Source organism: Coregonus clupeaformis, chromosome 31 (assembly GCF_020615455.1).
Source record: "Coregonus clupeaformis isolate EN_2021a chromosome 31, ASM2061545v1, whole genome shotgun sequence".
Taxonomy (NCBI): Eukaryota; Metazoa; Chordata; class Actinopteri; order Salmoniformes; family Salmonidae; genus Coregonus; species Coregonus clupeaformis.
In genome coordinates, this window is record NC_059222.1 from 17,805,131 (window position 1) to 17,828,154 (window position 23,024).

The following is a 23,024-nucleotide window of genomic DNA, read 5'->3' on the forward strand; positions in this document are numbered from 1 at the left end:
GAAGTTTGACTGTAAGTCACTTTGGATAAAAGCGTCTGCTAAATGGCATATTATTATTATTATTATTATTATTAAGTTCCCTATAGGAAAAATATGATCTCCTATTCTATTCTATTATTTTCATTCTGTTCTGTTCCGCTCCGCTCTATCCTATTCTGTCCTATAATATTGTATTATATTCTGTTCTACTCTACTCATTGCCAATGAGGTCTGCTTTTGCCCATGCCCTCAAGACAGACAGGCACTTCCTTTATACTTTCATCATTCTCTCCCTCCACAATCTGACTGGATTTATTTTCCATTTCATATCTCTACCAATATTAAAGGAATATTTACAAAACTTAGGTCTTTATCTACAAAGATTGACTTGTTATTTACTCTTACCATGTGAATTACCCTCCCTAGCTGTCTGGTTCCTGGCCAGACTAGGGATGTGTCCCAAATGGCACCCCTATCCCTACATAGTGTACTACTTTTGACCAGAGCCCAATGGGTGCAATTTGGGATGCAAGTCTAGAGCTCTCTAAACACTTTACATACACAACATAAACAGTGTGGTGCTTCTGAGAAAACCATTAACTAACAGACTGCCATGCTTCACCTGCACCAGCTACAGTATGTGTACTCTACAACACATGGGGCCTGGTTTCCCAGACCCTGATTAAGTCTAGAGACTCTCCATTGAGCATGCTTTTTATCACAGGACTAGGCATGTGTCCAGGAATGGCATGTGTCCATTATCACTGAAGTGTAGGCCTATGTTATTTCTAATAACAAAGAATACTAACAGATGGTAGAAGTGAACAGTGATCACTACTGACACACTAAAGAAACAACATGTCACTGTTATGTAGTAATGGTCAAACAGCATAGTAGATAGCTGTGATTTATATTTCAGACACATACCATTTTCCCTGAGGCTTGAAAGATCTTCACCAAAGACCCACCATCGATTCTGAAAATGTAAACCTGGAGGGAGAGGAGGATACAGTGTTAAAATTCAGTGTTAACAAATCAGTGTTAAAATACAGTGTTAACAAATCAGTGTTAAAATACAGTGTTAACAAATCAGTGTTAAAATACAGTGTTAACAAATCAGTGTTCAAATACAGTGTAAACATATCAATGTTATAATATTAAATACAAAGATATGACACTCCTTCTAAAACAACCAATCAAATCCAGCACATACTTTTCCCCCTCCACTGTGTTGTGGAGCTCCTGCAGCCACATCTATGAAGTTAGGAGAGGAGAAGTGTCCAGCAGTCACAGCATAGCCTAGGGATACAGAGAGACAGATACAGTCAGACTTTACATGAAATAGTGGTTAGTCACAGCATAGCCCAGAGAGACAGAGAGAAACATTTAGACTTTACATGAAATAGTGGTTAGTCACAGCATAGCCTAGAGAGACAGAAACAGTCAGACTTTACATGAAATAGTGGTTAGTCACAGCATAGCCTAGAGAGACAGAAAGTCAGACTTTACATGAAATAGTGGTTAGTCACAGCATAGCCTAGAGAGACAGAAAGTCAGACTTTACATGAAATAGTGGTTAGTCACAGCATAGCCTAGAGAGACAGAAAGTCAGACTTTACATGAAATAGTGGTTAGTCACAGCATAGCCTAGAGAGACAGACAGAATCAGTCAGAGTTGCCAATACAATCAAAGAAATTAGATACAGGTGGTCAACTCTTTTACTCATGTTCTTTGAGGGTCTAGACCAGGTTAGTGTAGTGTAAAGTGTACTGTAATTTAAAAAGGGCTTTGTGAATACATTTAATTGATTGATGATTTATGAATTGATTGGGCTATTAATTGATTGATTGATTGATTGATTAATCAACTGACAATATCCGACCGACAGACAGATTGATCGATTACGTGAGTGATTAATCGATGAAATCAACCAAAGTAAACATACCTAGATAGCTGTATCTGTGTGAGTCAACGTCTTCTTTGTTGGGGTTGTAGAAGGTGTTGGAGGTCAGGTTGTAGACCTTGACTGTTCCTGTCCAGTAGTATGATCCTGGAGCTCCCATCACCACCAGCTCCTGAGAATGACCACACATCTAACAATGTTAGGCTGTGTTTACACAGCCACCCAAAGAACCCAAATCGGATTTTCTTTCTATATCCAATCTTTTTTTCCTGACTGTCCACACATAGTTTTACATGTGACCCATATCAGATTTGCGCATTCACACTGATGCAGCCTCTGAAGTAGCACACAGATGCAATGCTCAATTCCTGTCACTGTTCCTTGAAATTTTGGGGTGGTTGTAATAGTAACGGTCATGTGAAATAAAACCACTTCAGAGCAAAAATATCTGATCTGAGCATCCAGACAGAAGTCGCATATGGAGGATCGGGTTTGGATAAGGAAGTCAATAGATCAGAATCCATGTGTTTTTTTTTGTTGCTGTTTACACATTAGGGAAAATATCCAATAGGCAGTGGTGCAAAGCACTTAAGTAAAAATACTTTAAAGAACTACTTAAGTAATTTTTTGGGGAATCTGTACATTACTTTACTATTCATATTTTTGAGAACTTTTACTTAATGACAATCCTAAAGAAAATTATGTACTTTTTACTCCATACATGACACCCAAATGTACTTGTTACATTTTGAATGCTTAGCAGGACAGGAAAATGGTCCAATTCACACACTAATCAAGAGAACATCCCTGGTCTTCCCTACTGCCTCTGATCTGGCGGAGTTTTGGTGTGCCCTTGGCTATCCGTAAATTTAAAAAACAAGAAGATTGTGCCGCCTGGTTTACTTAATATAAGGAATTTGAAATGATTTATACCTTTACTTTTACTTTTGATACTTAAGTATATTTAAAACCAAATACTTTTAGACTTTTACTCAAGTAGTATTTTACTGGGTGACTTTTACTTGAGTCATTTTCTATTAAGGTACAGTACCAGTCAAAAGTTTGGACACACCTACATTCAAGGGTTTTTCTTTATTTATACTATTTTGTACACTGTAGAATAATAGTGAAGACATCAAAACTATGAAATAACACATTGAAACATTTAGTAACCAAAAAAGTGTTAAACAAATAAAAATATATTTTATATTTGGGATTCTTGATGACAGCTTTGCACACTCTTGGCATTCTCTCAACCAGCTTCATGAGGTAGTCACCTGGAATGCATTTCAATTAACAGGTATGCCTTGTTAAAAGTTAATTTGTGGGATTTCTTTCCTTCTTAATGCGTTTGAGTCAATCAGTTGTGTTGTGACAAGGTAGGGGTGGTATACAGAAGATAGCCCTATTTGGTAAAAGACCAAGTCCATATTATGGCAAGAACAACTCAAATAAGCAAAGAAAAACGACAGTCCATCATTACTTTAAGACATGACAGTCAGTCAATCCGGAAAATGTCAAGAACTTCCAAAGTTTCTTCAAGTGCAGTCGTAAAAACCATCAAGCGCTATGATGAAACTGGCTCTCATGAGGACCGCCACAGGAATGGAAGACCCAGAGTTACCTCTGCTGCAGAGGATAAATGCTTCACAGAGTTCAAGTAACAGACACATCTCAACATCAACTGTGCAGAGGGGACTGTGTGAATCAGGCATTCATGGTCGAATTGCTGCAAAGAAACCACTACTAAAGGACAACAATAATAAGAAGAGACCTACTTGGGCCAAGAAACACAAGCAATGGATATTAGACCGGTGGAAATCTGTCCTTTGGTCTGATGAGTCCAAATTTGAGATTTTTGGTTCCAACTGCCGTGTCGTTCTGAGACGCACAGTAGGTGAACGGATGACCTCTCCACACATGTGGTTCCCACCGTGAAGCATGGAGGAGGAGGTGTGATGGTGCTTTGCTGGTGACACTGTCTGTGATTTATTTAGAATTCAAGGCACACTTAACCAGCATGCCTACCACAGCATTCTGCAGCGATACGCCATCCCATCTGATTTGGGCTTAGTGGGACTATCATTTGTTTTTCAACAGGACAATGACCCAACACACCTCCAGGCTGTGTAATGGCTATTTGACCAAGAAGGAGAGTGATGGAGTGCGGCATAGATGACCTGGACTCCACAATCACCTGACCTCAACCCAATTGAGATGGTTTGGGATGAGTTGGACCGCAGAGTGAAGGAAAAGCAGCCAACAAGTGCTAAGCATATGTGGGAACTCCTTCAAGACAGTTGGAAAAGCATTCCTCATGAAGCTGGTTGAGAGAATGCCAAGAGTGTGCAAAGCTGTCATTAAAGCAAAGGGTCGCTATTTGAAGAATCTCAAATATAAAATATATTTTGATTTGTTTAACAATTTTTTGGTTACTACATGTTTCCATATGTGTTATTTCATAGTTTTGATGTCTTCACTATTATTCTACAATGTAGAAAATAGTAAAAATAAAGAAAAACCCTTCAATGAGTAGGTGTGTCCAAACTTTTGACTGGTACTGTATGTGCTGTGATGATGTGGATCAGTTGGTAGCGCATAGCGCTTGCAATGCTAGGGTTGTAGGTTTGATTCCCATGGGAGACCAGTGCGAAAAAGTATGAAAATGTATGCACTCACTAACGTAAGTTGCTCTGGATAAGAGCATTTACTAAAATGGAAAATAAATGAATAGACCGTTTCATTTTTCACATAGAGATATGTTGCATTTGCAAAGTCTTTCAAGAAACTGGAAAACTTATCAAGCAAGTATTTTTATATTCCACACGTATTATCAGATTAACTGTTTTGTACAGATAATAATCAGACTCAAGTTACAAATGCTGGTAAACACTCCAATATATTTAGTTGACATTTTTTTCTCACAAAAAGAGTGCACTGGGCCTTTACTAGTCCTGTATTAGCTGACCAATATCGATGTCTTCAGCGCCTGCAATTATTGTTTTAGCACCCCCACCTCCAAACTACTTCCCGCGGCTATGCCTATGTGTGCACGCACTTTTAAAATGTATTACCTTTTAATGTGGTATGAACACAACCAGTCCAAAAGGCTCCTTTAAATGTTTGTCCACTAAAATAATTCCTGCATCCATGCAGTGCACCTGCCATTTGATGAATGGAAAGAGACATCTGTTACAAAACACCAAAAAGTGTAATGAATGACATTCGGCGATTGTCAAATAGGACTTTTAACCTGAATTGATCCGCTGCTGTCTGCACGCGTCTCGGCCACTTATCTCTGCCTTGGCAAAATGTCACTGTTATTTTCGAACCACACCTCATTTTGGAGCGTACTTCCACAGGTTTTCAAGTCCATTTGCTTATTTTTCATTATACTGACATGCAGTAATGATAAATAATAGTGTAATAGCCTAAAGTTTTCTTGGGATCTTTGTTTTAATTATTGTGATATAGGCTCATATTCAGATGGTACGGTGTACCCCCACCATTTTTTTTCCAGGACTCCTGTACTGTATCGGTTACTTTCACCCCTGCATATACCTACAACAGACAGAGCAAATTTAAAACAAATAAGCAAACAACAAAAACATCAGGTCAGTGACTCAAAAAAAATACGAAAGTTACAAAACATCAAAAAGTCTAACGGAATGACAAGAATTTATCTAGTCAGGAAGTAAAGAAACAAACATCTGGAGTTGATTGGTCAGTCAGTCCTTGATCTGATGGTCACACTAGATTCTAGAATGTCAGATGCGTCATGCTGTCACACATCTGTGAAACACTAGAATACTAAGAACATTAACTACAATTCAGAGACAAAGGTTAAGAACAACACCTGTCAATTATATCTAACATTCCTCAGATTCTGATATTCTGTACTGAAATGTTGTCCAAGAGTCTTTGACAGCTCTTCGCTTGTCTGTGTATGGATAGTCTGCAGTGGAAAAAATTTGTTGTTCCTTTGCTCCTTTGTTCAGACGACTCCATTGTTGAGTCCAACAACCCTCCGACCTTCTGGTAACACAATCCTGACCTGCAACTTGTAAGCTCATAGTTATTCCTACTCTTACATAACTTATTTTCCCATTCCTTATAAATGTTCAGCCGTGCACTATGCAAAGGTCTCATACGATGTTGATTCCACATAGCCTGGAATCCAAACTGAATACTTTCTCATCTAGACGGTCCAAGTGTCTGTCTATTGGTGTAGTTCCAAACTGAACCTGTGAAGTGAAACTGAGTGATATTCAGGTTGCACGCCAGGCTAAGATTCCCCACAGGCTGCAGTTTGGATTCCAGGCTAGATTCCACACAGTACGGGGTGCAGAGTGAAATTATGGTCTGTGGTCTGAACTGATTTGATGGCAACTTGAAACCTTTTTTATATTTCTAAATTGCATAACTTTATTTTTTCATTCCTTTTAAAGGTTAACTATGCAAAGTTCTTATATGATCTGGATCCAAAGCAGAGTGAAATAATGGTCTGAACTGATTTGATAGATGGACTTGGGTTTTGGGCACTACTGCTGTTAGGTGATGCTCCTCAAATAGGAACACTTCTCTTGGCATACAGACAGCTCAGCAATTTGAAAGACGGACCTGGTTCTGGGCTTGGAACTGATACTGTCTGTCAGGTAAGATAATGGTGGTGGTGTTGGTGCTGTTATGTTCCAGTGCCTTATCAGAATAGAACAGAACACTGCTCTTCTCTGGGCACACAGACAGACAGCTCAGCAAATAACTCAATAAGTCAAATTACTGGATTACACTTTAATGGACTGGCACAACTTTAAACGGCGCACTACTCTTTGATACGTCCTTATATCACACCACCAAAGCACAGACTAAGTACAAAGAGCATGGCTGTGTCCCAAATGGCACCCTATTCCCTATATAGTGCACACATTTTGACCAGAGAGCTATGGTCATTTGGGATGCAGCCCATGTGGTCAGGTGTTAAACAAGTAACCCGGAGCATGTGAGACTAACCACACTCCATAATTTAATTATCTGAAGAAAACACGTCTTGTGCAAACAGTCTGGAGAAATCAAACTGAGGAAAAAGACGTGTGAATGGAAGAACAAAGTGTTTGACTGATAGCCGCGTTTCCGCTGTGAAGGCAAAATAAATCTGTATTTCCTTCTGACACTATCTCTTTATGGGAGGTACAAGGCTTACAGTGTATCAGAGAGGTCAAGTCAGGTTAACACAGCCCCTCTTAGTAGCCTATGGAAACTGGAATGAGTAAGGAGAAAGGCGGCTTTGGTAGATTTCTTTATGTCTGTCTGTCTTTCTGTCTGTCTCAACATAGATACTAATGTCCCTATTTCAACTCCTCAAAGTCTTTTGTCCCCTAAAAACTGGCAAAAGACGAAGGATAATCTAAGGCCACTTCTGTGTCTTCAACTAAATGAAAAGTAAAATGTATTCAGTAAATGATCATTCACGCAATATACTGGAGTAATATCGGGCAGATCGTCTGATGACCTTCATCCAGAGCTGATGTTGAAGACTGCTGAGAGCCCAGCCTTTAAAACAGAATCCAGACAGACGAATAGCTGCCTCATAACAGTAGCAACAGTCATCAAAATTGTTCAAATGTTTTTGAAAACAATTCTAATAAATGCCTCAGACAATGGATGAAGGTACTCCAAAACTCAAAATCCATCAGTTGTTAAATTAATTATAACACATACTGGTACAGACAAATAATGACTGGAGTTTTGGTGGGAATTCAAGTATTCAATATATACTGTCAAATTTAGCTTTTCTTCCTTAGAATGCACTCATATATACATTTTGTAATGGTATCGGGTATTTATTGTATATTTTGTGTTAAAATAAGATTATAGGTCCCTTGACTTTTTCCCCAAAATAATTGTGTTACAAATTGGAATTAAAATGGATTTAATTGTCTTTTTTTATCAGCACAAATACTATGTAATCTCAAAGTGTAAGAAAAAAATCTAACATTGTTTCAAGATTAATGAAAAATAAAACACTAACATATCTTGATTAGATAAGCATTCAACCCCCTGAGTCAATACATGTTAGATTCACCTTTAGCAGCGATTACAGCTGTGAGTCTTTCTGGGTAAGTCTCTAAGAGCTTTGCACACCTGGATTGTACAATATTTGCCCATTATTCCTTTTTAAACTCTTCAAGCTCTGTCAAGTTGGTTGTTGATCATTGCTAGACAGCCATTTTCAAGTCTTGCCATAGATTTTCAAGCCAATTTAAATCAAAACTGTAACTAGGCCACTCAGGAACATTCAATGTCGTCTTGGTAAGCATCTCCTGTGTATATTTGGTCTTCAGTTTTAGGGTATTGTCCTGCTGAAAGGTGAATTTGTCTCCCAGTGTCAGGTGGAAAGCAGATTGAACCAGATTTTCATCTAGGATTTTGCCATGCTTGAAAATATGAAGATTGGTACTTAGTGATGTGTTGTGTTGGATTTGCCCCAAACATAATACTTCGTCTTCAGGACAAAAAGTGTATTTATTTGCCACATGTTTTGCAGTATTACTTTAGTGCCTTATTGCAAAAAGTTTTGGAATATTTGTTATTCTGTACAGACTTCCTTCTTTTCACTCTGTCATTTAGGTTAGTATTGTGGAGTAACTACAACGTTGTTGATCTCGCCTCAGTTTTCTCCTATCACAGCCATTAAACTCTGTCACTGTTTTAAAATCACCATTGGCCTCATGGTGAAATCCCTGAGCGGTTTCCTTTCTCTCCGGGAACTGAGTTAGAAAGGACGCCTGTATCTTTGTAGTGACTGGGTGTATTGATACATTTTTACATTTAAGTCATTTAGCAGACGCTCTTATCCAGAGCGACTTGCAGTTAGTGAGTGCATCCAAAGTGTAATTAATAACTTCACCATGCTCAAAGGGATATCAGTGTCTGCTTTTTGAAAGCATTAAATCCAGCGATATTTAAGTGACAAGTGGATCTTTCACCCGTCAAACACAGGAAAAAGACAGATTCTCAGATGGACGGGGCATGCGCGTTGCTAATAACAGTATGTTTTGTCATCTGTATGTATGTGTGTGTGTTTGTGGTGGGTTTGTGTGTCCGGTGTGTGTGTGTCTGTCCGGTGTGTGTATGTGTCCGGTGTGTGTGTGTCTGTCCGGTATGTGTGTGTCCGGCGTGTGTGTGTGTGAGAGAGTGTGCATGTGTTTGCATTCTCATGTGTTTGAGCATTAAAACATATCCCAGACTGAAAGAGCAGCCTCCAAACAGTATGACTGAGCTAACAGAGACACAGAAGCAGTATCACAGTATCACATAGATTAGAAGAAGAGAAAAGTTGAACGTGGAGAATGCACTGCTACTGACCTCAGTAAAAACGCCCGCTATTCCCGCTTGGCACGAGCCGTGCTCTTCCCCATACTTCTGCTTATAGTCTGCAAAGAAAAAACAAACCACAAATGATTTCGCTTTGTGCCTGAGCCAGCACTTCTACTCCTCTTATTCCTGCATTCCATATGGACCTAGTCAAAGTCTTCAGCGCCAGCCAAGTAGGAATCTGGAATCAGGAGGAAGAAAGTTAGGCTTTGTCCCAAATAGCACCCTATTCCCTATATAGTGCACTACTTTTGACCAGAGCCCTATGGGATTCACTATGGGCCCTGGTCAAAAGTTTTGCACTATGTAGGGAATAGGGTGCCATTTGGGAAGCAGAGTTAGACTTTGAGAGGAAAAACTACAGAGTAAGGCAACATAAAACATAAACTCACACTTGGGGAGACACTACCTCTCGAGTTACAGAACAATATTGGGCTTGGATCTCTATGAATCACAGGGTACACATGGCCTCATCTGAGGCCTAGCTGAAGTGTGTGTGTGTGTGCGCGCATGCTTAGCTGCCTAGCTGCAGTGGCTCCGTGCGATTGGAAGCAATAGCAGAAAGGAAGGAAGTAAAATCTAAAAAAAATCTAAACCTAAAAAAAAAAATCTAAACCTGCGAGTCAAATCAAGAAATAAATGCCTTTGAAAAAGAAACTCACTTGACCGAATCAAAACAAATAATGTAATGAAATCCTGGCTGCGTCCCAAATGGCACCTTTTTTCCTATATAGTGCTTTACTTTTGATCAGGGCCCATTGGAAATCCCATAGGGCTCTGGTCAAAAGTAGTGCACTATGTAGGGAATAAGGTGCCTTTTGGGACGCAAGCCCATGACACTTGTGTAGAACAGGTAAATGCTTATATAGATCAGAATCGTACAGGCTGTAGCATAGCCCTCCTAACACATTGTAAAAAAGGGTGGTCCAAAAAGGGTATTTGGCAACTCATACTCTATGAACTTACAGTACTGGATCTGAATTTGGATGATTCACAAAGTGTTGATCTAGGATCAGCTTTTTCTTTCAGATCATAATGCATATGATTAGATGCATAGGGTGTGTGTGTGTGTAATATTTTATCCTTTAGCAGCATAATGAAGTGTGTGTGTGTCCTTGGAATACCCAGGTGTTGCATCCTGCCAAACTGAGAGCTCATATTTCTCTCTTAAGTTGGTGAGAGAGAGAGAGAGAGAGAGAGAGAGAGAGAGAGAGAGAGAGAGAGAGAGAGAGAGAGAGAGAGAGAGAGAGAGAGAGAGAGAGAGAGAGAGAGAGAGAGAGAGAGAGAGAGAGAGAGAGAGAGAGAGAGAAAGAGAAAAAGAGAGAGAGAGAGAGAGAGAGAGAGAGAGAGAGAGAGAGAGAGAGAGAGAGAGAGAGAGAGAGAGAGAGAGAGAGAGAGAGAGAGAGAGAACTTCAAGGCTCTAAGAGTGCCAGCTAGCCTTTAAAGCCAGGATATCAGTCAGTGATCTGGAGTGTGTGCAGTAAGTCTATAACTCATTGTGAGAGCCGGAGAGAACGTATGCCATAATAAACTACCTGCACTGTCTAACCCAGGGCAGAGGGTATACACAGCTTAAACACACACACACACACTGCTTAAACACACAAGCCCACTCCCCCTCATCCTCCTTATAAACTCAGTAAACTTTGGTAAAGTCTCTGTGTCTGTCTCTGTCTGTAAGTTGTGTACAGTGTGAGTTAATTTGGCTGATGGAAGAATTCCATTTAAATTAATGCGCAGTAACCATGACCTTACTGTCTGTCTGTAGAATGAAGGCATCCATGTATGCATAGTTTACCAGGAAGGAACTATCTCTACATTATTTGATCTAATCCTGATATCATGAAGTGGATCTAAAGCAGTGTTTCTCAACATGGGGTGCTATTACCCATCGGAGTAACTGGCCTATAAGCAGGGGGTACTTTGGAAGACTCATGAGAAAATAGACGAGCAGTCGTTCATGAGGGGGTACTTCAGGCAGAGCAAAATCTAATTAGGGGTACAGTAACCCAAAAAGATTGAGAACCATTGAGGACATTCCTGTACCTTCGTACCAAGGGATTAGTGCTCGGGTCTGGTCCTGTACAGTTGGTGTGTGTGTGTGCGCGTGTTTGTACTTCTGTACCTTCATAGCAGGGGATGAGTGCTTGGGTCCGGCCCTGTAGCGTAGGAGGGATGATGGAACAGTAACCATGGGGAAGGATGTGCTCAGAGTCATAGTAGACGTTCTTCCAACGGTGGGCACAGGCCTGCATCAAACACATGATGAAAGGTTCAGTCAGAACAGAGAGACAGACACACAGACACTAACAGACAGAGAGACATGGCATCTCACTCAGGTATGACTGGATCTGCTGGCCTCCTCTGAGAGATAACTGAGAGAACGGACAGACAGACAGAAACAACAGATAGAAGCACATGCGCACACACACACACACGCATGCACAAACACACCCACCCCATCCCACCCCCACACACATTAACCAATATTGCGCATTCACAAACACTTGCAGCGACATAATAAGTGTATTCTCCATTCTACCATCCGGATTACTTCACTCAATGTACGCAATAGTTCTTCCGTAACTCGATATCCACAAAGCAGAAGACAAGACCGACTCTGTATTATGAGAGCTGGAGTCAGTGTGTCTGCGTCCCGAATAGCAGCCCTATGGGCCCTGGTCAAAAATAATGCACTATATAGGGAATAGTGGGCCATTTGGGATGCAGCCACTGTCTCTGTGGCTGCCAAATTAACTGTTCTCAGAGAAGAAGGGGGATGAAAGCAAAGCCAACTTTGACCATAACGGCCCTGGTCTCATTGGTCTGTGGTGTGAATATCTGAACATCAGCTTAAGAACAATCCCTGCTTCCAAAACATACATTTTATATGCGGTGGGACGAGATGCTAACTCCTAGTTAGACCTAACTCATAACATCTTCATGTTAACATTTCAGTTGCTTCCCAGGTCTCTTTTCACACTATTGAACCAAACTGTGCTGACTCTTATTTTCTGGCCAGCACCGTTCCTGCAACTATGGTGGATATGTAACCAGGCCAGCTAAGTGCAGCTTGGTTCAGGTCAGCTAAAGAACATCTTGAAAAAGAAAGGGAGAGCCGCACACTCTAGCTCAGATGCAATAATGTAATAACCAACGTTTCAACAGACAAGCTGTCTTCATCAGGGTATAATGACAAACACTGCGGGTCACTAGTTTATATAGTTTGAAAAGACACACACAGGTGTCTGTAATCATGGCCGGCTGTGGCTTGATTTCATTGGTCGATTTACAGATATAAATAGAACATATAAAAAAGCATGAATGGATAACATATGATCATAGATACGATTTGGCTACATAGGCCTACAAACATTATTTACAATGGATAGTAAAAACACAATCCCAAGAATGGCTTCAGATCAAACTCTACATTGAGACCGAAGGGAGCAAGGGTCTTTAAATTAAAGATCCAGGCAGCCTCTTGTTTAAACATCCCCTGCTTCCAAAATAAAGAACATCCCCTGTCTCCAAAATAGCAATTTTATATGTGGTGGGATATAAATTAACTCAACATAAGATGTTAATAATAACCTCTGAATTCCTATCATTTCTCTTAACATGTTCATAGTAACACCCTGAGCTCCTTTCTAGTAGCCTACTCGTTTCACACTATTGTGCTGGCCCGAGCCAAACTTTACAAGCACAGGAGGATTTCTTCTTTTCACATGTCCTTTTCAGCATGCTTCCAGCAACTGTGGTGGATGCATAACCACTAGGGATGTAACTATTCACAGATATGCATCTGTCCCTGTGCGTTGGTCAGCAGGACCCCAAATGTTGCATGCATCGGTCAGAAATCAATTCAAATTGACGGTTCACTAAAATGTTTTGCTCAAATTACTTTCTTTCTACCTTCTGAAAATACCTCTCATCTTTTGTGACAACTGCATCCTATCCTTCAGTGTCTAACTAAGCATGTAATTATGTTGACAGTCATTGATTTACAAGGCATTTTGAATGCCGAACAACCCCAGGCAATATCAGCAGCCTAGTCAAACTGCGTGCTGTGCGCAGATTCGCGCTGACCAACGAGACCGGCTATTCCTGATCTGGCACATTTATCTGCCCGTCACCTTCAGCATTCAAATGTTTGTAAAATGGCTTGCGCAATATTAGGCATATTAGTTGAGTTACAACCCATGTAATTTGCTAGTTTATTTTATGAAATGTGCTGTTGAAAATTGTGTTTTACCAGAATAAAAGTAGCCTAAGTTATCGCTGTAGACACAACTCATCTGGCTATAGGTAGGCTACACGCTGATCGGGGATTACATTAGATTTAATTTTGATTGTTCAGGTTCACCATCAGCAATAGTTTGGTAGTTTTGCTTGAATCAATAAGTAGGCCTATACAGTATATAGTCCCTTTTAGACATACAGGGTAAAGTTGAAAAAATCATAACGATGACAGCAATAATTTTTTAAAGATAAATATTGATACATTACTATCTCTAACACTTTTAATCTGCAAAGATTACAAATTCATTAGTGGCTGATGGTGATTCCAGATCAAAAGTGTGGGGGTGGGGTGGGGGACAAAAAGCAAACTAACTGATAGTGGGTGGTAGATGCCCAGAATCGTTTCAAAATAAAATGTACCGTTCCTGTATGATATCGGAGCCCATGTATCTAGATACGTATTGAATTGTCTTGAAAGGGAAAGATGCACATCTCTAATAACCTGGCCAGCTCTGTACAGCTTGGTTTGGCTCAGTTCAGTAGTGTGAAAAGCCCTTAACCAGTTCTATATATGCCATTTAGCAGACGCTTTTATCCGAAGCGACTTACAGTCATGCGTGAATACATTTTAAGTATGGGTGGACACGGGAATCGAACCCACTATCCTGGTGTTGCAAGCACAATGCTCTACCAACACAATGCTCTACCATGCTCTACCAACTGAGCTACAGTGTTCTCTACACTGCTCCTCAACTGAGTTCCTAAAAGTTCTTTACACTAGGCTTGGGCGGTACCAGATTGTCATACCTTCATACCGACCTTGTGCCATCCCAGGATATTCGGTAATAAATTCTTATTTACAATGACGGCCTACACCGGCCAAACCCGGACGACAATTGTGCGCCGCCCTATGGGACTCCCAATCACGGCCGGTTGTGATACAGCCTGGAATCGAACCAGGGTGACGCCTCAAGCACTGAGATGCAGTGCCTTAGACCGCTGCGCCACTCCGGAGCCCGAGCAATGCTAACAAATACATGTACTATCCCATAGCGAATGCTAACTAAATGTTAACGAGCGCATTGCGAAAATATTATACAGTCTCTGACCTAAACTATTTGCAGGACAGACATCCCAGCTCATAAAGTTATACAAGTGACTCAAAAATGCTACAAGCAGTTAGACAGCAAGGCTCTTGATCCAGGAGGGGATTCTCTGCTGTTACCAAGCGAAAGCTTGATTTCGCAAGACTCTAACCACTTAGCTAGATAGCACATTTTAGACAGTTAACTTAATAGTTATAAGATATCTAGCTGGCAAAATGTAGTTGTGAATTCCATACTTTAACTAGATCACCTGGCGCATGCTGCACAACAGTGAGTGACTCACAAGGTTCCGGTCTCTTGTCGTTGTGTGCTTGTAAACAAACACCACGTGACGGGGGTCTACTGGTAAGCTTCATAATGAATAATTATGTGACAGGTGAAATGAAGAATGCAATCTTCTTTATCTCCTAACGTATTGCACAAGTTGACCGCAGGTATTTACTTAAAAAGTAGCTACAAATATTCACATTTATTAAAATACTTCAAAGAAAAAAATATATACGGTATTGACGGTATTGAAAAACCATCCCGTGGCTAATTCTCATATACCCCAACTCACAGACGTAAATAGATAAGCACTATAAATCATAATAACCTTTTTTTTTAAAGAAGTGACCTCAATTTCAAGTTCATGTTCAAAACGTTATAGTGCTGTTTCTTTTATGTTAGTGTGAGTCTGGATAGGGAGTAAAGCATTGAAATTCCTTCTGTCCCAGAAAGTTGTTTTCTTCATTAATATTGAGTGTTGAAAGTGTTCCTCTAAATAATCCCTTAGCCTCTTGCATTTTGGATAAACATTCCAGAACTATCTCGATCTCTTTGTGTGTGTGTGTATATGTGTGTAAGGTTTGGTTTTACTATCCTTGTGGGGACCAGAAGTTCTCACAAGGATAGTAAAACAAAGAAAATGTGCCGGTCCCTACAAGAAAAAAGGCTATTTTAGGCTTAGGGGTTAAGTTTAGGGTTATGGTTACAATTAGGGTTAGGGGTTAAGGTTAGGTTAAGGGTTAGGGATTAGGGAAAATAGGATTTTCAATGGGAATAAATGTTTTGGTCCCCACAAGGATAGCAAAACAAACGTGTGTGTGTGTGTTTTAAGTTAACCCATAAGAGTCTAAGCCCCTTCTAAGACAGGGCTTACCAACATATTCAAATAATGATTGACATATTTTCATTAAAACCATTATTTTGATTAATTTATTAATACTATTTCATCCTTCCACAAGATATAGTCCCGACACAAATCTAGTGTTGCTACCCAAGCCGGCTGGTCGATGTTCAATCGGTTCGGTTGCTAGAGATGCGACCAAGTCGTTCAGTCTTTTTGTTCTGCATCTATGGACGCGACCCAGTCGTTCGTTCTAAATGTTCTATTGCCATACTGGCTGGCAACGTTCTCATCCCTTGCTTGCTAGCTAGCCAACTATGGCTAACTTACAGTCACATCAAACAGTGCAGCCATAATAACAACAAAGTAGCTTCATTTGCATTTGTTTAAGCTATTTTCTAGTGACATATATTTGGATACATCCATAACAATGAGCTAATGATGCACAATTTCACTTGGCATTGAAAATGTGCTCTCTAGTAAGGACACTGTTGTTCAGAGGAGCTAGCTAAAAACACAGCTAACACAATCACTTCAAACTGAAGTTGTAAAGACTGAAAACTAGCTGCACTTCGTTTCGTTTGACCTGTTTTCTATTGATATTAATTTGTATATATCCATACAATATTCTGATTCATGATTTCGACTGGCTGAGAAAAGCTGCCTGTCTGTCTCATCCCAACACGTTCATTACTATGTGACAGCTGGAGATCAAATTTGAATATTGAAACAATGTTGCAAATGTCGGAGAGACAAACAGCAAGGTTTATACAAATCTTTGCTGTTGAAAACTAAATGTTAGTCTAAAAGAAATGTGAGATAATGTCTAGATGCTTTTTATAGTCGAGATCAAGTTTATAAAGTGCCTGGCTGGGCTGATGAGACAGTGGATTGCGCAGTCAGACGGAACAGAGTAAATAGGCATCTTAACGTCATAGATTGAGCCGGTGGTAACTTGTGGAATAGACACTGGCTGGAATGCAGTTTTAACCAATCAGCATTCAGGATTAGACTCACCCGTTGTATAATAAGCTATATGGACTGTTTTAAGAAGGTCATACCAAGGATCATTCAGCTATTTGATATTGAATTTTAAGACCCTTACAATATCAAAAAATATTATTTAAAAAATATATATATTTGGCCATACTACTATTAGCCCATACAAACACATTGAATAACAGATTCACTACATGGAACAACAGATAGTCCCCCCCCAAAAAAATCAAAAGGAAGTTTGTTCTGAAGTGTCTGTCCTATATCTGAGAGATATAATAAATATCAGGAAACGTCTTTTTAATTTTATTTTTTACATGTATTTAACCCCTTATTATTGGCACTAATAAATCTCCATATATACTTCCATAATATTTTTCAACTGGTACTGGGGGACCTTCAGAGAAGTCTTGTGAGGCCTGTGGGCATCCTAGAGCAAAACAACATGTCCCTGTTCGTGAGAGTCTCACCTTTCCACAGAGGGGTCATATTAGTTTGTAGCCCAAACCGTTCGGACACTACAGATTTTGTGAGAAGACCGATTTTTGGGATGTCTCATGGTCTGACAAACACCGCTCTAGCTCTGTCACCTTTCACCTCAGATGCGGAAGTGTGACATAGGCGGATGCGGTGGATTGAGACGCAACAAATGCAAAACAGATATCTCTAGCTTAAACTGACAGATTTCTATGGGGAGTTTTGTATTATGCTAATTCGATTTTCGCAGGGGCGCGGACATCGACCTTAGGGGTTTTTAATAGGAAACTATGGCAGCAGCCTCCAAGCTTCTTTGCACAAATGGTGCCACAGAAATGTGGTCAGAATTTAGATTACATTACAAATGACAACCTGTTCCCTAGATAGTGCACTACTTTGATCAAAGTGGTCCTCTGTAGCTCAGCTGGTAGAGCACGGCGCTTGTAACGCTAAGGTAGTGGGTTCGATCCCCGGGACCACCCATACACAAAAAAAAAAAATGTATGCATGCATGACTGTAAGTCGCTTTCGATAAAAGCGTCTGCTAAATGGCATATTATATATATTATTATATTATAAAGTACTTCTGGTCAAAAGTAGTGCACTATCTATCTAGGGAATACATCCCCCTGTAGCTCAGTTGGTAGAGCATGGCGCTTGCAAAGCCAGGGTTGTGGATTTGTTTCCCACGGGGGGCCAGTATGAAAATGTATGCACTCACTAACTGTAAGTCGCTCTGGATAAGAGCGTCTGCTAAATGACTAAAATGTAAAATGAATAGGGTGTCATTTGGGATGCAGTCTTAGACAGTGGTGCAAAGTACTTAAGTAAAAATACTTTAAAGTACTACTTAAGTCGTTTTTGGGGGGTATCTGTACTTTACTATTTATATTTTTGACTACTTTTACTTAAATACATTCCTTAAGAAAAGATTGTACTTTTTACTCCATACATTTTCATTGACTCCCAAAAGTACTCGTTACATTTTGAATGCTTAGCAGGACAGGAAAATGGTCCAATTCACGCACTTACAGTGGGGGAAAAAAGTATTTAGTCAGCCACCAATTGTGCAAGTTCTCCCACTTAAAAAGATGAGAGAGGCCTGTAATTTTCATCATAGGTACACGTCAACTATGATAGACAAAATGAGAAAAGAAAATCCAGAAAATCACATTGTAGGATTTTTAATGAATTTATTTGCAAATTATGGTGGAAAATAAGTATTTGGTCAATAACAAAAGTTTCTCAATACTTTGTTATATACCCTTTGTTGGCAATGACACAGGTCAAACGTTTTCTGTATGTCTTCACAAGGTTTTCACACACTGTTGCTGGTATTTTGGCCCATTCCTCCATGCAGATCTCCTCTAGAGCAGTGATGTTTTGGGGCTGTCGCTGGGCAACACGGACTTTCAACTCCCTCCAAAGATTTTCTATGGGGTTGAGATCTGGAGACTGGGTTGGCCACTCCAGGACCTTGAAATGCTTCTTACGAAGCCACTCCTTCGTTGCCTGGGCGGTGTGTTTGGGATCATTGTCATGCTGAAAGACCCAGCCACGTTTCATCTTCAATGCCCTTGCTGATGGAAGGAGGTTTTCACTCAAAATCTCACGATACATGGCCCCATTCATTCTTTCCTTTACACGGATCAGTCGTCCTGGTCCCTTTGCAGAAAAACAGCCCCAAAGCATGATGTTTCCACCCCCATGCTTCACAGTAGGTATGGTGTTCTTTGGATGCAACTCAGCATTCTTTGTCCTCCAAACACGACGAGTTGAGTTTTTACCAAAATGTTCTATTTTGGTTTCATCTGACCATATGACATTCTCCCAATCCTCTTCTGGATCATCCAAATGCACTCTAGCAAACTTCAGACAGGCCTGGACATGTACTGGCTTAAGCAGGGGGACACGTCTGGCACTGCAGGATTTGAGTCCCTGGCGGCGTAGTGTGTTACTGATGGTAGGCTTTGTTACTTTGGTCCCAGCTCTCTGCAGGTCATTCACTAGGTCCACCCGTGTGGTTCTGGGATTTTTGCTCACCGTTCTTGTGATCATTTTGACCCCACAGGGTGAGATCTTGCGTGGAGCCTCAGATCGAGGTAGATTATCAGTGGTCTTGTATGTCTTCCATTTCCTAATAATTGCTCCCACAGTTGATTCCTTCAAACCAAGCTGCTTACCTATTGCAGATTCAGTCTTCCCAGCCTGGTGCAGGTCTACAATTTTGTTTCTGGTGTCCTTTGACAGCTCTTTGGTCTTGGCCATAGTGGAGTTTGGAGTGTGACTGTTTGAGGTTGTGGAAAGATGTATTTTATACTGATAAGTTCAAACAGGTGCCATTAATACAGGTAACAAGTGGAGGACAGAGGAGCCTCTTAAAGAAGAAGTTACAGGTCTGTGAGAGCCAGAAATCTTGCTTGTTTGTAGGTGACCAAATACTTATTTTCCACCATAATTTGCAAATAAATTCATTAAAAATCCTACAATGTGATTTTCTGGAGAAAAAAAATCTCAATTTGTCTGTCATAGTTGACGTGTACCTATGATGAAAATTACAGGCCTCTCTCATCTTTTTAAGTGGGAGAACTTGCACAATTGGTGGCTGACTAAATACTTTTTTCCCCCACTGTATCAACAGAACATCCCTGGTCATCCCTACTGCATCTGATCTGGCGTACTCACTAAACACACATGCTTAGTTTGTAAATGATGTCTGAGTGTTGGTGTGCCCCTGGCTATCTGTAAATAAATAAAAAAATCTAAAATTGTGCCGTCTGGTTTGCTTAATATAAGGAATTTGAAATGATTTATACTTTTACTTTTGATACTTAAGTATATTTTAGCAATTACATTTACTTTTGATACTTAATAATATTTTAAACCATATCCTTTCACTTTACTAAAGTAGAATTTTACTGGGTGACTTTTACTTGAGTCATTTTCTGTTAAGGTATCTTTACTTTTACTCAAGTATGACAATTGGGTACTTTTTCCACCACTGGTCTTAGAACCCAGTGGGGATAGTGGTCAGGGTTCCTTTGGGTGCTCATGGGGAGAGTTATATTCTCAACGGTTTTCCACATGCACACATTCACACACACACAGACACAAAGTTCAGCTCTTTTTCCCCATCATACTGGAGGATAACTCCAGTCCACATTGTTACACAGCCTATTGAAGCGGGTAGAAGAGTTGTGCAGCAGATTGTGGGCACAGAGAGAGAGAGCATCAGATGACTGTCTAGCAGAAGTATGGCTGTGTTGGGAAAAACGTGTTTCAGAGCAGAGCAGTCTGGCCTACAACACTAGCAGTACTACTGGTGCTCCAACAAGCTTGCTACTAAATCATATTCAGTACTACAACACAAACAGGCCTGACTCACTGTACCAGTATATTATAAACAAGTAATAAACTAGTAAGACCATAATGTTAATGTTTTGTTTCTCTGCCAGAATCAGAGACCAAATATGGAACTGTTCCATTGTCACACATGTTGCTGTCCAGTCTGAGAGCTGATTGGTTTAGACTTTCAGTTAAACACAGCTGATTGGTTAAACTTTAGGCTTTCCTTCAGCAACACACGGTTGAAATAACTGTACTTCAGGGGCTGTATGTATCTCAGAGTAGGAGTGCTGATCTAGGATCAAGTACCCCCTGTCAATGTAATCTTATTCATTGTGATCTAAAAGACAAAACTGATCCTAGATCAGCACTCCTACTATGAGACGCTTGATACATACAGCACAGAGCGACATCTGCCAAGAAGCCGGTGCTCTCCTCTTGCAGAGAAATGTGAGTCCACATGAAAAACAAATGTTATCAACCTGCTCCCCTCAGAATGGATAGTAGTTTGATCCTGAGATATGTCTATACACAGCGTACCTCTACAGGGGCCCATGAACACGTGGCTCTGGAACTTCACTATCATTCTGTTTTTACCAAACCTGCTGGGGAGTTTAAAACAACTACTTGGACAATCTGCCACTTGATTTGCTGTAAAATCACCAAACCTGCTGGAGTTAAGGCCAGGCACCAAACCTTCATATGGTAATTTTTTACCCTTAATCATATCACAATCAACTTTTACCAGTTGAATGTAGACACAAATGAAATACTTTTTTGTATAATTGTATTTTTGAAATGTGTTATTAAAATATGCAAATGATATATGTCATTAAATATTTCATATTTGCATATCACACAAATCAGCCGAAATATTTTTGTTTAATTTCGCTAAGACACTCCAGGACCAGACTTTTGGATAAATACTTTTCTTCATCTTTCTATCTCTTTTGGCGCATTTCTTCAAAGATACTTTTATCTAGAATAAAACATTTACAAAATATCAATAACTCCCTCCGGGCAAGTCTGGAGAATATATCTAAGGATAGCCACACAACATTTGGTGAATGCAGATGCTTCTGAAGCTGAGAAAAATGTGTTGGCATGTTGGAAGAATCAGACTTTCGGGAAATGGCAGTTAAAGACAAGTACACTGAATTTAGACTACAACAAATGCCTATTTAGTCCCAATCACCATCCCTTCAAAGTAAGTTACTAAATATAGTCCAGTTTGTAACACGGTATGAAATGGGCTTTTAAATGATGTGTAATTTAATGAGCTTTGAAAATATTTATGTATGTCCCTTTTAGTGATTACATTTTACATTTTAGTCATTTAGCAGACGCTCTTATCCAGAGCGACTTACAGTTAGTGAATACATATTTTTTTATACTGGCCCCCCGTGGGAATTGAACCCACAACCCTGGCGTTGCAAACGCCATGCTCTATCAACTGAGCTACATCCCTGCTGGCCATTCCCTCCCCTACCCTGGACGACGCTGGGCCAATTGTGCGCCGCCCATGAGTCTCCCGGTCGCGGCCGGCTGCGACAGAGCCTGGATTCGAACCAGGATCTCTAGTGGCACAGTTAGCACTGCGATGCAGTGCCTTAGACCAAAAGTCATAACATTTTTGATGACAGTAGTATGATAAACTAAAGAAAATCTAAATGTTCATAAAGTTTTGACATTTGTATGTTTACTTTTTGAAAATATTTATATTAATGGACCAAAATACCAACAAATCTCAAAATTAATGTCAAAAATGTCATTTCAGCCTGTGGTGCCTGGCCTTAACTAACATTTTGGTATCACTTAATTTCAAAAATATATATATATATTACCTTTATTTAACTAGGCAAGTCAGTTAAGAACAAATTCTTATTTACAATGACGGCCTAATTTGATGAGTCCTTTTTTTTTCTCAAAGGGATAAGGTCTTAAGAAAACAGCCATCACCTACAAACAACTATAATACTGGTGCATCAAAGCTGGGACCAAGAGACTGAAAAACGGCCATCACTAGCACAGAGAGGCTGCTGCCTACATACAGACTTGAAAATCACTGGCCACTTTAATAAATGGAACACTAGGTCACTTTAATAATGCAATTTTAATAATGTTTATATATCTTGCATTACCCATCTCATATGTATATACTGTATTTTATACTATCTTAATAATGTTTACATATCTTGCATTACCCATCTCATATGTATATAGTGTATTCTATACTATCAATTGCATCTTAGCCTATGCCACTCTGATAATGACATTTCTCAACCATATATTTATATATTCTTATTCCATTCCTTTACTTAGATTTGTGTGTATTAGGTTTTTGTTGTGGAACTGTTAGATATTACTTGCTAGATATTGCTGAACTGTCGGGACTAGAAGCACAAGCATTTCGCTACACACGCAATAACATCTGCTAACCATGTGTATGTGACCAATAAATTTGATTTGAATACATTACCCAAGACAAACCAC

At 39.9% G+C, this 23,024-nt stretch overlaps 1 protein-coding gene across 1 annotated transcript in view; it reads right to left on the reverse strand.

Annotated features, from left to right (window-relative positions):
* LOC121547672 (integrin alpha-9-like) overlaps positions 1-23,024 on the reverse strand; it is a 124,163-nt gene that overhangs the window by 93,885 nt on the left and 7,254 nt on the right. Inside the window, exons 4-8 of the mRNA XM_041859049.2 lie at positions 11,383-11,506; positions 9,249-9,316; positions 1,926-2,055; positions 1,193-1,278; positions 907-969 (exon numbers count right to left, since the gene is read on the reverse strand). Of these exons, the coding sequence (XP_041714983.1) occupies positions 907-969; positions 1,193-1,278; positions 1,926-2,055; positions 9,249-9,316; positions 11,383-11,506 (471 nt within the window). The remainder of the gene's footprint in view (positions 1-906; positions 970-1,192; positions 1,279-1,925; positions 2,056-9,248; positions 9,317-11,382; positions 11,507-23,024) is intronic.